The sequence below is a fragment of the Bactrocera latifrons genome, unplaced genomic scaffold, assembly GCF_001853355.1.
Source record: "Bactrocera latifrons isolate USDA-ARS-PBARC rearing strain unplaced genomic scaffold, ASM185335v1 scaffold_88, whole genome shotgun sequence".
Classification (NCBI taxonomy): Eukaryota; Metazoa; Arthropoda; class Insecta; order Diptera; family Tephritidae; genus Bactrocera; species Bactrocera latifrons.
In genome coordinates, this window is record NW_017537578.1 from 268,995 (window position 1) to 286,993 (window position 17,999).

Here is a 17,999-nt window from a genome sequence, read left to right on the forward strand (position 1 = left end):
CTTTCGTGGGAGCTTATTAAGCTTTCATTGCGGCCATTAAGCTTTCACTATAATTTATTGTGGTAGTAGAATATAAAAATAAAAAACTTTATTATATAAAATATTGAAGTTTCGTTCTCTTTGAATGCTAGACAAAATTCAAAACTCCTTCAACTTTTCACTTACAGCTAAAGCTCAAAATCTTGCAAGAACATTTCACTTGCAGCCATCACAAAAGCTGTCCCTACTGACCGTCTTTCACGTCATACACCCTATCATAATTCCTCTAACGCCATGTTTAGCGACCAGTTACCACTAATTCCCGCCGGCAGCAGAATCTTTTTGTTCACTCTCATTAGAAAACTAATGTTCCGGATTACCACCACGCTACATAGTAGACTTTCGCGACAGTCGCCACTTTCGTCCTCCAACTGCTGGTCCTTTTGTATTGCTTCATACCACACAGCCCAGAATGTGCTCAGCGAAGTCGAGAGAATGACTACACACTCGTAATATAAAAAAAAACAAAACAGAAAAATTTATTGTTGTCGGTTTTTATTAAAAATGAAAACTGCGGTAGTGTCAGTTAATGACTATCGCGCTGACAGGGCTCTGACTGTTACGACCGCCATCGGTGAGGTGACGGCACTTTTTATTTTTCGCTAACATCATTGTCATTAAACACTTTCGCACACGTTGTACATGCCATGTCGAGTTACGCTGTGCTGCGCCATGCTATGCTGTGAATCAGTGCTGGACTGCCAACATTCCCTTAGTTTAGCAGCCAAGTTATTGTCCACACCGTCCATTGGCGCTGCCTTTTTAAAATTGTCGGCCTTAATTGCTCGCCATCTCTTGGTGATGCATGTTGCACCAGCGACGTGGTAATGAAAATTATATTGAAGTTGAAGCAAAAGTTGCATAATATCAGAACTGCATGAACAGCGTTAGTGTTCTCTTGAATGCAATTGCAATTTTTTTTTTTTTTTTTTTTTTTTTTTTTTTTTTTTTTTTTTTTTTTTTTWTTTTTTTTTTTTTTTTTTTTTTTTTTTTTTTTTTTTTTTTTGACCAGGCAAAATGTATTGGCTGCAGTGTATATGTATTATTGTCAGTTATAATCATTATTTGGTTAAAGAATTCTAATCTCAGTTTGTTAAGCATTTCGCACATTCAGTTATCAAATATTTTTTCTTTTCTTCGACTTTCGGACTTTTTTGTTTTTTTTCCGACAGAGTCTCCATCTCCCTTGACTTCAGAAAAGTTTTTAAAAACTCACTTTTCTTCTCCAAACCTCACTAAGTCTATAAGATTCTTTATAGACTGCATTAGATTATAGTTTTTGAATTTACTCGCAGCCGTTCATTAATTAATTTTTAGATCCACTGAAAGCATTTTGCGTTAGTTCAATTAAACTTCATAGGCGTTGTTATTGTTGCTTTGAGCTTCCATTATAGTTTTTTGAATTTTCGTGAGGGCTTGTTGAACTTTCAATGTAGCAAGTTAGCTTAAATCATAATATTTTGAGCGTCGCTTTTGGCATAAAGAACGTTTTTGCAGCTTACTTAGCCTTTTCTATACTTTATTGAGCTCTTCTTGTACATATATATATATATACGTAGCATAAAGACCTTTTTGTTGTTGTTGCTCTGATTGAGCTTTTACCATAATTTATTGGGCGTTCTTTGTAGCATAAAGAGCTTTTTTGTCGCTCAATAGGCTTTCACCATATTTCAAAGAGCTTTCATTGTAGCATAAAGAGCTTTTTGTAGCTCATTGAGCTTTTGCTATAATTTATTGAGCTTTTATCAAAAAATATCAGTTTCTTTACTTTTCTGATAGTTTTATAAGAGTTAGGTACCTCTAACGAACTTTTAATATTTTTAAAGTCGCATTTGCAAATATATATAATACCGTAGTAGTCGTTTTTTGTGTCATTTTTAAACGATTCACCATAAATATGATACAAATCATTCATATAAAGCGATTTATAACATTTATTAAGGAAAATGGACACATAGCTACATACAAATATCAGCAACTACTCAATGCTCTCTTTTCAATCTTCTCGCATTCCTGGAAGGCAGTAATTTTTCGTATTACTAGCTTTGTTGCAAGCATCAACAATCACTTTCCTATTTATTATAACTAAATAGCATTCGCAACACTCGCTGCCATGGCGGCACCGCCCTTCGGCCGATTGGCGAGTTTTCATTAAGATTGTTAATTTAAGATCTGTGGCGTAATTTACTTTGCCACGTAGGAGAATGCTGCTGTAACGTGCTGCATACAGTTCTAGTATAAACATAATCGAGCTTTATGTAAGTGTATTTGGGCGTGTGTATGTATAAATGCACTGCCTTTTACTTTTAAAACGAGGAGACAGCAGCTCTGGCGATAAAATAGTTATGTCGCATTTAATAGACACCCTTGCTACTCGTAGACGTTGCAAACAACGGATGTTGTATTTGCTACACTTGTGCGAACACTTTTCGCTGTGTGCTGCAACGCTTCGGCGTGTGAAATGTGCGTTCAAGTGGAAATTTATGTTTTTGTATATATGTATGTAAATATGTATGTATATATATGTGTATATGTATTCAGCTGGCGTTCTATATATGTAGAATACATACCACGAATAGATGTGCACCTTTGTGGTGAATAATGACATGCATGCATTCCAATATGCCGGCATTCATATTTCCTGCAACATGCCACAAATAATCAACCGGACAAAGCAATGAAGGTGCATATTAAGAACTTACAATTATCATGTCTGTATGTGTGCTTGCCACAGACATAAATATACGCTCTGCGCTGGCGACTGCGGCAGGAACGCGGCAATTGTGCATGCAGCAAGGCAGCGAGACAGCTAAATTTCCATCAACGGAAACACAACTCGTCGCGTAATTGTATTAAATGAATTGTGCAACACAAGCGTGGCAAGTGCAACATGAAATCATGAGGAAACGTGGCAGCAAAAAGTCTTCGCCTAACAGAAATGGCAAAAACAAAGCATGCAACCAACAAACAGCAGCCATGCAACATAATAATCTTTGTGCCTCCGACGCGCTTACACACGGGCACATATAAAAGTCTAACAACCACTTTTTGATTATGGCAGTCCATTCCTCGAGACCGCTGCGGCTACTAACGTGCCGATCCAACTGTCCGATATTATAATATCGGGACCGCCCTTGCACTGTACACCAACCGCCATTTAAACGCCACCATTGCGGCTGCCCACTCTCGTCCGTCCGCTGCACGTTGCATTTTGCTCACTGTCTTTTTCTTCCGGTAATTACAGCTGCTACGCCTTGTTGCAGCTTCGGTGTGTGTCTCACCGCAGCGACTGCCACCGTCGCCGTTTTTACCACAAAGGCGCACTTTACACAAACCGAAGAACAGAAAAAAAAGTCGAATTCGGTTGCAGGCAGCCAAAGTGTGGCAGAAAAACTCAAGAACTAACTGACCGTTCCAAAGCAATAACAATTGTATGAGAGCTAAAAGCGCAGCAGCCGCAACATTAAGCGTGCAACATATTTTACATGCCACAAGATGTGCTTGCAACTGCGAAGCTACTTGCATGTGTTCACTCACTACCCTCCCTCCAACGATCCAGCGTCATTATATTTCATTTGCTCTTTAGTATTCAGTGCTACAATTTCTTATTTTATGCATTTTTGGACACATATTACAATTGTCTTTGTTGTTGTTTTTCTTTTTTCATACGCCACTTTTCAGCGGCACAAAAGTCGAGCACCTCTTCCTGCCACAGCGTCAGCACTCGTCGTCGGTGTTTGATTGCTCTTTTGCATCTCTCGCTTTTCCTACTTGTTTGCCGTGGTATCTGCTGTTGTTGTTGTTGTTATATTAGCTTCCTCTCTGCTTTCAGGCGCTACTTTAGACACTCTGCTGCTCCTACGAATCGAATGTTTTTGTGTTCTTGCTTGCTTCGTACATAAATATGTGTGTGTATTGCCATTGATTTCTCATTTGTTTTATTTTACAGTTGTTGTTTTATGCTACATTCCTTTTTATCCCTTTTACTACTTCCTACAACTTGTGATTTTAGCCTTAGCATAAGTGTCTGATGTAATGATTCTAATTGTGTGGCACGAATGGGAAGTTGCTTTGGAACGGGAAGCAGAAAGAAAGCAGGAATTCGTTACATAGTTGATAAATGAAATAAAGCGCATTATTATCAGGTAATGGGAAATTAAAACAGCAGGCATTAGCATGTACGGAGGGTACGAAACACACGTTAGGGATGTGGAATTTCAAATTATTTAGATTTCGGCTTGAAGACTAAAAAAGTTATGATACCCTGCACATTTGCATTTCTTATAGAATAAAATGGTAGAAAAATCCTTATTTTGATTTTGATCAATAATTTTATGTAATTAACAGCCTTTTAAAGATGTATGCAAAATGTCAGAAAATATATAAAAGAGCATTTTAAAGAGAATATTATAAAATAATATTATTAAACATAGTTTTTTTATATTTTTAAGAGCGAAAGTATTCCCAGGATTTATTCAAGTAATTAAATGTACATTTGCTGAAATAAAGGTATGAGTTCACACATGATTACATTTATTGATAACCAAATTAGACAACTGAGTTTTCAAATGAACACATTCTAGGAGAAAACTGCTTTAAGCTCACTATCATAGCCTATAAATAAAGAAACTGGATCTTGAAAAGTCAAGTAGTTTTAAAAAACCTCTTTCTATACATAACACTTCTTTACTTGGCTTAACAGCTACTAGCAACTCACAAACGAGTTAATAAATTGTTTTAGTCTTAAACATCTTAAACACTATTTGTAAGCACACAACTTGTTAACAGTTTCATGCTTAAAGTGCTAAACTGTAATCAAGAAAACTCAACATGAGACAAAAATTTGTGCGGACTTTAATAACTTCCGCATTTATTCACAGCATGGCACACAGCTTGCTAAGCTGGCAAACCACTCGACAGTTCGTGCGCCCGAATTAATTACTCAATGCTCCCGATGCTTTTGCCCATTTCTTTGAACATTAAATATTCGTACGTACATAAAAGCAAGTATGCCGCTTTGAGTGCAACGTGATTACTTTTATTACTGATTAGCAAGTACTAAGTCCGCTCGACCTTCCTAAGCGACATCACTTTGCTCTATGGGCTGTTGATAAGTTCCGAAATGATCTGAGCAAATTTTTGTTCAACATGTAAAAAAGCATAGTTGCTGAACTTTTAAAGAGGAGCAACTTGAAGAGATGTAAGAGCTGTCATTTCATCCAGGAAAAATAACGATTCGGTTGGTGGAAGTATCGGTACATATTTCTTCAAAAATTATTCCAGTGGGAACGTAACCATCAATTCGACTTCATAATCGATTATTTAATACCTGAAGTTGAAGGTCATGACCTCAGTGACATGTGATATCAACAAGACCACTTCTCACACATCGCATCAATCAATGGATTTATTGAGAGAAAGCTTCGGTGAGCAGATAATATCAGGTTTTAGGCCGGCCACCAAGATTGTGTGATATTGCACCGTTAGACTATTTCCTCTGGGAATATGTAAAGTTTAAAGTCTATGCGGATTATCCCGCTTCAATTTAGGCCTTGGAGCGAAACACCACACGTGTCATTCGCCAGTTACCAATCGAAATGCTCAAGCAAGTAATCGAAAATTGTACCCAAGGGATAGACCAACTTAGACGAAGCTATGGCCAGAGAGGTGTATTAATTCTAGAGACTTCAAAAATAATATTAGAATAATTTGAACTTAAATATTCGCACATTGCTAGTAAAGTAGTAACTAAACTTGTTTCAGTAAATATTTTAAATAATAATAAATCTATTTTTATTGTTAGAAAACACACCACGACAAACGTACAATTTAGAGTTATAATTTTTTATAGCATTTTTGTTTTTTGTATTTTTTTCAAAAATATATTTTCTTTACTTTTTTATTTTTTCACAACTTTTTTAGATTTTTTCACCTCAAGTGTTGCCCTTTTAGCTCTACAAGTATATTTCAAATTTTTGATTTTTTATGCCGCATTCTCGATCCTCATTTGTACCAATCAAAAACGTTTGCTCCCGACAAACAACGTTTTGGCACCAAAAATCTGATTCCAAACAGAAAACTTAATGAAGTTTATTTGTCAAATAATCCACTGTATTATATAGCTGTCACACAAACTAAACGATTGAAATCAATTGCCCTTACGGAAGACTTTTTTATTTGAGACGACTTTTTATTAAAACGAAATTTGGCATAGATTAGTGGCCAAGTTTCAACAATCCTGGCACAAATTGTTCAAATAGGTCTACTATAGCATATAGCTGTCTTTAAAACATTCCGATAATAATCAAAATACATACACTAATATATACTTAAACTTCTTATGGATTTAAAAAATTACCCTGTGAAGGGTATTACTTTGTTAGTGCAGCCGAAGTTCACGTTTTCCTTTGTTTTCAATGCCTTTCTGTTTTATATCAGCGCTTGCTGTTCATTCTTTAACCGCTACTGCACCGTTTCTTTATGTATTTACAGTTATTGGGCAACAAACGACGCCGGCGGAGTTGCCAATTTACGGTGATCCCTACACGGAAATTGCACTGGATCTAGTCTTCCCAAAGGGGAATCCGACATTCCTGCTGGACGGCAAAAAATTGCAGCTGTTGCAGCCGCTTGATCGCGATGAGGAGAATCTGAGTCACATTGTCTTTCAGGTGAGTGCGCGAAATCAACCGAAAGCTAGAACACCGGGCTGAAAATACAGTGAAGCAGCGCGTTTTCATCCGAGGTTTTTCAAATGTGTATATATATGTGTGTGTGTGTGTGAATGCATGCAATGCAGGGCGCTGAAGGCGACTGGCTTGCGGTGAAATATATGTGAACAACTAAGTGGGATGTGCAAAACGCTAACAAGAACAACGAACAGAAATACACATGTACAAACGTATGTGTGTGGAGACGAAAACAGCCCGCTTGCCGCTGTGCGCTTTTTTATTTGGTGAAATGCAAATTTTTTATGGCGAAATTTTGCAGTTGCACGCCACAAAATGCGCCGGCCGGCCAAAAACAGCATGTAGAGTGCTTGGCTAATAACCTGAAATGGTTGCTTTACTTGTGCCATTTGGCGTGCAGCGCAACAATTTCTTAAGCAGATCTTCTGCTTATGCAAACCACCAACTGAGTGCTTCGCTGTTTTTGAGTGTGTGTATTATTATTTCTGTCTGTTTGTTTATTTAAAACTATTGAGCGATTTTATTGGCATTTACTTATTTTTGGTATTTTTGGTTTGTTAATTTTATTTTAATTTTTTTTTTTCTCATTTCGCTGCACCACAGGTTTCCTGTTCGATTCGCAACGCAACCAACAAGCGACGCAGCATACCGATTATTGTGCGCGTATCTGATGTCAACGACAATGCGCCGCGCTTCATGAACACACCCTATGAGGTCACCGTGCCGGAGGTAAGCAATGAACAAACTTTATGCAATTACAAAAACAAGCAACACCTAGCTTCCATCAGCATATATCTGAGTATATGCGCAAACTTTCCTAAATCTACAAAAAAAAACATATTTTTTGTTTGTGTTTTACTTTATTTGCAACCTTAAGCAGTCGTTAGCTAGTGTCTTCGCCGCAATCTTGATAAGCTGCTTAGCGGGAAGCGACCTGCGTCGGCGCACCGGCTCAACATATCGCTGCATTATCGCGAAGCGCAATTTCATTTCTTTATTTTTTACTTCACAATATGTAGAAAGATGAAACAGCAACAGCAACAAAAAACGATCTCGCTAGAATTAAACCACAAGCGCCGTGGCAAGAAAAACAATTAAATGCGTTTAATTCTAAAGCACTGTGTCTTTAGCGTGGACGTTTGGTTGCCTGTCGCACCTCCTTCTCTTTTCTAGTCAGTTCGCGCCGCGGACACTAGCCAAGTTCACCAACCTGGTGGGTGGTTTTCATTGATCGCGACTGGTTTTTGGCGCCCACACACACTTTTGTTTCTACTAAACTGCAATGCCAACAAAAATTGCTCACAAATGCTCGCAAACATTTATGTGTGCTGCTACAGTTAGTGCTGTTGTTGTAACTAAAACGATTTCAAACAGCTCTCCGGTTATTTCTACTAATATTGACTTTAACTGTTCGGCATACGTGTTTGTGTGCAATGTTGCTTACTAAAAATTAGTATGAGAAATGGCAATTGCTCAGAAAAATCAAGTTATAATAACATATTACAATGTATTATGGCTTTGGTTTTACATAAAGTAAGTGGTAGTAAAAGTAAAGAAGTAAAAGTTCTATCAAGTATTTTATAATTATTTATTACGATTTATTACAATTTTTGAAATGTTTATTCAAATGCTATTAGACCTGAAATCTTAAATTTCTAACCAAAAAAAAAACCATTACTAGTTTTCTGACATCAACACTGAATAAAGTAAAACAAAATTATTCTGCACTGTTCCTTAGAAATAAGGAAATATGCATAGAATTGATTTAATTATATACCGCGCCCAAAAGTAGGCTACAAGTATTTATTATTCCTCTTTTTTATTTTTTTATTTTATTTTATTTTTTTTTTTTTTTTTTGCTTTTTCACTCGCACTATAAATTTTCTCATAACTCTGCGTAATGTTTTGAGAACTCATCTAATTTTAGACAATTTTTTCCTAGTTTTTATAGAAATAAAAGCGTTAAAGATAATGTTCTTCTATAGACATAACCAATCAGCGACCATCCATATACTTGATTATGTTAACGTCGAAGTGGAGACTTAAGATCGGAAAATCTGCCTGAATAGAAGGTTTTCTAAATTTTTGTACGACCCTAATGGATAAATGCTCTTCAAACAAAGGAAACTGTATTAAAAAATAAACTATAATTTTCATTAGTTCACGTAATATTTATTTATTTCTTTATTTATTTAACAATAAAATTTATGTGCGCGAGATACTATAATATTTACAAACTCTCATATGCATTTAATTAAAAAAAAAAAGTCACTACTTTTACCTGCGGCCACGCGGAACTTATCACTATATTTTCTTAAACTTTTTTTGTGTACACTCTCAGCTACAGCTGCTATATTTCCTTCACCGTACATGGTCAGTTCGGTCAAATATTATCCTATAATGAATACTGGGTCTCAGGATGGGTGATGCTGTTGCGAATAGTACGCTCAGTAAGTCCATTTTGTTGACCATAAGTTGAGCAAAGCGCGCGAAAAACATACTACAGAGAACGTGAATTTTCGTTGAGCGATTTATAAACGTCTTTCAAGTGTAAGTCTCTCCATGATGAAATGACAAACAATACTGAACAAATATAAAATGACAACTTGACACCACTCACGTGTGATCTATCAAAAAAGACTATTAAAAAAAGTACGACAATTTTTTATATCTTATTTCTATTATACGATATCTAATATATTATGCAATATCTAATTTTTGGAAAAACTAATTCTTCTAAAGTTCAATTTTCACATTTTTTACGAGATTTTTAAGTATTCCTTTCAATCATTAATCATATGCGTAAAAATTACAAACTTACAAATATACACCGAAACATAATTAAACTGGTTACTCTAACCCCTAAATTTATAATATAATTCCTCACAGCTATTCAAAGTACTGCACTCATAATGCGTTTGTAACTACAGCTGCTTTGGTGTGTGTCAAAACCCCATAAGGGATTACTGGTTAGAAGCTCGTAAACACCGCGGTATTTTAAGCAACTTTTTAATCTGACCTAGCGGGGTATAGACATGTCTTGTACTTCCTTCGTATCAAGCTAGATGAAAAAGTTAAAATTGTAACTTAAAATCAGAACTTTATTTTTTTACGAAGCTGGCGTCTTTACCCAGATCCTAAACCGTTAAATGAGAGTTATAAGTCAAATGGCTGAGAAAACCTGACGATAATGGTAATGATGATAACAAAAATGACAATGATGACGACGATGACGAATATATTGCTTATAACAATTATCATGAGAATGGTAAAATTGACTTTTTATAAAAATTTGCAACTGAATCAGAATTAAGTATAAAATATTAAGTCTATGTTGAATCTCTCTTTCTCAACTCTTTCGACACTATTAAGGACCATCCCTAGTGTATTTTCTTTCTCAGCACATATTTAAAAATATTCAAAACTAGTCTAAAATAGTATGCAATTATAGAACAATTTATTTTAAAAATAATAATTGCTTAAAATTAAAAAGTGGCATATTAAGAGCTAAACGCTTCCAATTTGCTTTATTTTAAATAACCTAAAGTAATTAACTTAGAACAAATAAATAAAGTTAATTCTAGGCACTATAGAAGTAGACTCGATTTTACTCGTGCAATCACCCAGCCAAATGTCCATGAAGCTGCGATAGCACTACAAATAACGGGTGTCATCATCAAAGGCAATATTCAATACATACATACATACACATATATACATAAAGGCATATATTTAATACACACCTACTGACATTAGACATTACCTTATCTAAACGCAAATATATACTTATTTTGCTCTCTCTTGTTGGGCGGCATTTGCAACTTTAATGTTGCCAACTACTTTTCAACAACTCGCTAGTTGCTTGCCTTATTTTAGCATAGTCCTCAGCAACTGTCAATTGCCACCAAAAGCAACAAGTAAATCACTTTAAAAACAAGCAATTGCTGAAACCCGGCAACGCAGCTAGAGCAATCAATTATATAAACAAGTTGTTCGCTCGACGGACAGCAATCAGAAAACCAAAACAAATCACGCTGCGGCACAAACGAAGTTCATACGCAAAAATGAATAAAAAAAAATCTCCTCAATTTTGTGCGTATTTTTGTTAATTAAAAACCGCCGGTCGAATGTTTCTCCGTTTGGTCGCTCAATCGCTTGGACAGTTGTCAATTTGGCGCACTTTAAAATTAATTTGAGTAGTTGCTACGGCGGTTAGTCGGCGCAAGTACTAAGTAACATGTTGCTTTTAATGAAACCAATGCGCAACATGTTGCTAGCGAAGCATGTCCCACAACATGCAAGTATACACGCACTATCGCTAATGGTGATTGAGTTTAATTTATTATTTAGAGATTTTTTTTTCAATAATTTTTGTTTTTCATTTTTATTTAATTTTTTGTCATATTCCTTTTCTTTTGTTGGCAGCCAATTTTCGATACTTAGAAATCGTAAACGTCTATACAAATGCATTCTTTGGTCGCGTGTTGCAAACTGATTTTCCACAAGTGCAAAAATACACATTCCATTCCTGTACAAATATTTGGCCTACACAAACATATAAGTATACTCACTCGCAGCGCGTATGTGTATTTGCTGCATAAAATTTGCAACACGCTGCACTGCTGTACATCAATTCGCAGCAGCACCTGTTGGCACCGTTTAAAAGAGCTGTACATCAAATGCGCTTACACCACTTTCCTTCTTCCTTACCGCTCTCCGCCTCTCCCCAGCCACTTTATGTTCTTAAGTTGCTCGTATGCTGTCAACACAAAGCCAGTTCAACGGGAATGACTTGACCGCAAATATATCATTCAGTGAGCGCATTTGACTTGCGCATGTTCGCCGCTTAGCAACCCCCGCGCTACATCCCCGTGTATACAACACTTTGAAGCATGCGGAAATTGATTATTACAAGTTGGGTGCCGCTTTAAAGATCTCTGCCGCTCTTCTTGCTTCCACTATGTTTTTCTCCTTTTCGTTCGATTTTGTTATTCTGTCTTGATATTGCCATCTTAATTGCGCCATTTGTACGGAATTGCCTTTCATAATCATATTAGAAAAATCAAATTAAGTTATTAGATGAGTAATGTCATGTACCGCTACTCGCCACGAATACACACGACAATCCAAGCAACACAGAACATACGTGTGGTGCTGCTTCCACAGACACCAAGTGTCAGTGTGAGTTATTTACTGAGTGCAGGCGCTTTAATTCCTAAATTGCGCGGCTGGTGTTTGAAGATTAAATATTTGCATAATAACGGTAGTCGTCAAATTCCTGTTCATGCTCTTGATGTCTACAGCGTTACGTGTCTTACAAAAAAGAAGCTTACCTAAGTGGCTGAGATTAATTTTTATGTTGCCACTAGATTTTCATGAGATAATTTTCGAAGCATCTCTTTAAATATGCATACATATATACATCACTTATGTTTTATCATGTAATTATTCAATACTAAGCAAAGAACAGTTATAAGTACTGTGTTACAATATTTTATGCTCAGTTTTAAAAAAAAATGAAGCACTTTAGATCTAGCGTATTAGTTACATTTAATATTGTGCGGGCTCAAAACGAACTGCCATGCAGCTTTCGATAAGCAGAAAGCTTGCCAAGATTTCATGATCCACACAGAAACAGAAAATAAGCATTAAATAGTATTTGCATTTAATCTTCGATTTACCAAAGCAACATTGAAAACAGTATCGAAAGTTTAGTCTCAAAAAAACCTGGAAGGACTTTAAGAAATATTCAGCCGTTAGTTTCCCAAACGTCGAAACAAGGTACAAAAATTTCATAAACTACGCTCAAACTGAGAACCCTTATATGGTATGGAAGTGTGAAATCCATCACAGAACTTATAATACGTCCATAGGCTATGTTCAAGCTAAAATTCTTTTTGTAGATTTTTGTAGAGTATTGTAGAGATTTAGAGAGAGAAAAAACATAGAAATTTAAAATTTAATGCGGAATGTTGATTATCATACGAAAGAACATTCTTGCATTTATTTCTTGAAGATTATCTCCTTCAAATGCATGCCGCGTGAAATTATCTGCTCACCGAAATATTCTCTCAGTAAATCCATTGATTAGTGCGAAGTGTGGGAAGTGCCACCATCTTGTAGAAACCAAATGTCGCCAAGATCGCGAACTTCAATTTTAGGCATCAAGGGGTCTATTTTTACTTAAAACATGCTCCAACTACCGAAATTAATATTTTATAATAAATGAATCTGAAGAAGCTCTAAGGAATTGTAGTGGTAGTTATTTTCTACATAATTTAAATTCAATACTAAATCGTTACTGACCAACAGATACGGTTGTAATGCTTTATCACTCGACAAAACCTTAGGTTATTTTAGCAACTTTTTATGGAATATATATAGAAATAAATTAACAAATAAAGTGCAATGAGATTTGCTGCAAGAAACAATATATTTAAATATTACAATTTGCAACAACAATTATTTCTAAAAATATCGAACCAGTTTCATAACTTCTCAAAGTACACATTTCTGAACGGCGCAATATTTTCAATCTCATCATTTATATATCTTCGATAACTCTAAAGTATTAAAACTATAATACCAAAAAGTAAACTGGTTGATCGGTGATAATTCAACCTTAACAATATGCCAAGATTCAAAAACACAGTTCTGCGAAAAAATGTTTTTATAATAGGGGTATTCAGACCGAGTTTGTTAATCTGGTAGTGCGTTAGTTGATACTTAGTTTAAACACATAACTGTGAACATACTTTTTGCTGTTCAACAGTAGTGGGTGTAAATTTTGTTTCAAAACAGCTGAATAAATTACATTACGTACTTACTTTTGAAAAATTTGTCGAAAACTAATTTGTAGTAGACAACAAATATATTTATTCGCAGTCAATGAAATTAACTTTTATAACAACGACACAAACAAATTTATAAGTCATATTTTAGTTAACTAATTTAACTCGCAATTGCCTTTTAATTAATAAATACCCCCATTAAATTGGAGAATGTTACTTTGGCTGAGACACAAGCAGTCATTTTGCTACAAATTGCAGGCAATATATTTAAGACCGCGATTTTCTGCTATAGTCAGACACCAAAAATATTTGCAGATATTTGTATATGATTGTGACATTAGCGGCAATGGTTGTCATAAAATAATGCTGCATATAAAAATTCAAAATTTATTGCAAAAGTAATGGCAACTCAGAAATCCGAAATTTTATAACAAAGACGTTGGTAGCATAATTTTAGGTATTTTAACTTGTTACGTATGGCCATTTTATGGCCAGTGGCTGCAATCTCAATCTATTTATATTCTTAGTTTTGATTATGCAGATTTCTTCATCGTCATAATGGTGTCAATTTGCTGTAAAAATAAAACTGTAGCTCTGATCTTTGAACAAGTAAATTCCTTATTTTTTTCTTTCATAATAGTATTGTTGCTGCCTAAGACACTTTCAATTTTAACCTTCAAAATCGCTGCTGTGGCTCTTATGAAGTTTTTTTTTTCTGTTTTTGAAAATCACTGCAGTTTACAATCTGTTGCATATGTTTTCAAACACATTATATGCTCGAGACACATACTCGCACTCGCTTTGATTTGTGCATGTCATGCAGCACACGTAAAGTGGCACACACTTAATTGTAAAGGCTCGTTTAAGTATATAGGAGATTGTATACATGCCATACATATACATATGTTCATAAAAAATATATATAATGTATTTATATGTACCAAAATACTGCTAAGTAAACAATCCTCACAGTTACTCAGTTCATGGTCTTCATATGGGCTCAGCCAGAGCAGACATATTAACCCAAACGCTCTAATAAATGGTTCAAAGTGGGCACAGCAAAGCAAAAAACCCGCTCAAAGTGTACTTACTTTCGTTTAGTACAACAAACACAATACTTAATTTTCATATTTTTTTCACTCTAAGTTCAGTTTGCGGCGAGTAACTGTATTTAGTGTTTCTAATTATGAGCGGCGGCGTGTGGCTTTTGCATACGGCTGCAGTTTATGTGCTCCGCTTATTTCTAAAAATATTAGTTTCCCATATTGTGCGTTGTTGTTTCAATTCTTGCCTTAGTTTTTCATGCTTTGTTATACATTTTAACTTGTTGTTAATTTATATGCAAAGCGGTACGTAAAAATACAAATTAGCAATCTTGTAAGCAGTAGTCATTTTAATTTTTTTATGTGTTGTCGGTAGACAGAGTGGCGGCACTTAGTATTAATTAAAAAATGAAACACCAGACAAGCCAAAAATAACCGACTGCGCAAGTGTGTACAACTTTTTCGTTTTTAATCAAAAAACCAAAGCAAATTAGTCTTGCTTATGTAGTTGAGCGGGCTTATAAGGTTTGCTTTTGTACTTTTACTCAGCTGCAATTTGCCAGCTTTTGTGCTTTATAAGCAAAAATCTTAACTGAAATTGCTTTTTTAATGCATTTTGAATGCATCTGCAGCTATTCGATTACCAATTGCTTTATGTCTATCACACAGTAAAAATTCTTAATGGACGCGGTAATGTGTGTGAGCTATTGTAAAACTGCAGTGTTTGTAAGAAGTTCGTGTCTTAAGTCTTTTGTCGTCAAACCATCAACAGTGTTTTTGCAAGCTTATTAAAGAATCATATGAAAAAATAAAGTTCAAATATTTTATAGAAAATTTTAAAATATTTGCAAAATAAGTGAAGCTTCTACTCATATTATTTTTTTTTCTAATTAAAATTGCAAAATCTTTGGCGTCTCAAATAAATTTCTTAGCTGACAAATAGCCGTGTTTTTGCATTATTTGACAAGCCCAGCATGTCTGAAACCAACAAGTGGCCATGCCATGCGTGTGGCATATGTGTCTTTTTTACAGACACGTGTCTCACCGCACTGCACACTCACACGCTGTAGCACAGAGATATCAATATATATTAATAATAATTTATTGATTAACATTTCTATGATTTTTTGAGAGAATTCGCTTTCAGCAGCACCAATTATGGAGGCTTGTCTAAATTAAAAATACCAGAATTTATCTTTAGTTTATTCCGTTTTGTCCGCATGCGTGTGAGTTTCAAGTATTTTAGTTTTAAGTAAATAATTAAAAAGAATATATATTTTTTTTTTTTTCCATATATAGTACATATATTGAAGTTTACAACCTGTTGTACAGCTGGGAATTTTCCTCTTTGGTAATGTAGCATGTATTATACATATATGTACATACTTATATTTTTTCTACACAGGCAAAGATTTTTGTTGAAAAACGCAATAATTTGTAATTGATACTTAAAATGCAAAAAACTGCATACAGCAAGAGCAAATGTATGTTGTAGCAAGCACATTGAACTGTAGCGTCTAAAACGCATTTGCATTTTAGATTTTTTTCAATATTTTTTTTTTTTAATATTTTTTAAAATTTGTTAAAAATATTTTTTTAAATATTTGTTTTTAATATTTTTCAATTTTTTTTTTTTTAATTTTTTCAAATTTATTAGTTTTTTACCATAGTATTTTTGTATTGATATTTAGGGGCGTATTTTCGCCTAAATCGTTATTGAAGGAAAAAGGAAACTATTTGTAAATGATACGATGGCAAGAACTATTAAGAAAGACTGGCCGCAGGTTTTACTAAAAAATACCAAAAACTATTCAGTGTGCAATTTCAGTAGAAGTCAGGTTATTTACCATATACATTTTCAAATGTTTAAGATTTTTTGTTAGATGTGATATAGATGACCAGATGCCATTTTTCATTTATTTAGGTTTTCATATTTAACATTTTAAACTGCCTTTTATATGTAGGTACATAATTTATATGAGATTTGGCAAAAAGTTATTTAGGAACCAACATTAAATGTAGCTAAAATGCATACGTAAATATATGTATCTACGTTTACATGCATAGTAACACAATGGCTCAAGCTGCATGCACAAAAGACTCCAGCGACAAACTTGCTTACAAAAAGGCATTGATTTCCGTAAATGTTTTGCATGAATTTACATAAATATGGGAAATATTTCCATTTATTTTGTATATCAGTTGCTGCCTTTATCATCATAGCAGCTTTGTGGCGGCACGTGCAGTCATCCGCGAAATGTGGCAATACACACATAATACTTTGAAAAAATGCAAATTAGTGGACACTTAAGAAAACAGAATGCCAGCAGCCAAATAAATGAAGACAGTGTGATTTAAGAACGGTAAAATAACATAATAGGGAAATTGTCAATTTGTAATGGCTGTCTTGGAAATTTAAAAAAAAAATAAAATATTGACATCGAACGAAAAAATTTAAAGTTTTCAATTTAGTCTTTTCTAAAGAGAAATATTTTACTCTGAGCGAAATATGTAAACTAATCTGTGTAAAGTTTTCTTTAAAAGTCCATCGATTTCTTTAAAATTCCTCTAGGTGTATCGATGTTGTCCAAATGATATGCAGATCGTTATTTTCCTTAGCTTTCTAATCAAATTTGGAATGTCAATGAAGTATGACAGTGTTCTTAGGATAAGCATCTCACCCATTTGGGTTAAGGATGGTATCTATCATACTTAGCACTTATGAAAAAATATACTACATACAAACATAATGTTCTCGAATTTCTGCAACATATCAAAAATATAATTGGGTGGATTATTCTACAAAATTAAATATCTTTATAATTACCAAACCACTATAAAATAATAAAATTAAGTATTGTTTTAGTATACCTTGAGATTTTTGTGACATTTTTAGGTAGCTTATTTCTTTTCTTCCTCAAATAATTCGTTTACTCATTTTTGAAGCTCTATTCTGGCTGCGTTCAGCACAGAAAAGTTGGCCAGCCTAAGAAGTTTAAATCGTACCTAAACCTAAAATGAAAACATATTTGTTAGTTTTTCTTCTATTCTATAAAACAGTTTTCACTTTAAAGATATCAGCGAAAATTAAAGTGAAATTTTCGTAGTTTGTCTATTTAGACATAATTCCAGAAGATCACTAAAACCACTAAATAAAAACTAATACTTACAAGGCATTAAAAGAAACGTTGTACATTTCAGCTTCAGTACATTTCAACTTCAAAAGCATAAACTTGGCACCTGAAGTCGTCTAACCGTTAATCTGCAATTCTAAGTACAACCAAAACCACAATCATATCCTATAGAATCGAAACTCTATCGAAAATTATTAGTTTAGTTTACTTTCCATAACAAATTCAACATTTTTTCTTGCAACTCTGCAACATTGCACAAAAATGCTCAATAGTAGGCACTCATCGACTAATGTGCCCACTTTA

General features: G+C 34.4%; 1 protein-coding gene across 5 annotated transcripts in view; it reads left to right on the forward strand.

Moving 5' to 3' along the window:
* The window catches only part of LOC108977377 (protocadherin-15), a 121,893-nt gene that overhangs the window by 68,469 nt on the left and 35,425 nt on the right, over window positions 1-17,999 (forward strand). For all 5 annotated transcript variants that reach the window (XM_018947031.1, XM_018947029.1, XM_018947030.1 and 2 more), the window contains exons 5-6: window positions 6,532-6,710; window positions 7,332-7,457. In XM_018947031.1, the coding sequence (XP_018802576.1) occupies window positions 6,532-6,710; window positions 7,332-7,457 (305 nt within the window). The remainder of the gene's footprint in view (window positions 1-6,531; window positions 6,711-7,331; window positions 7,458-17,999) is intronic.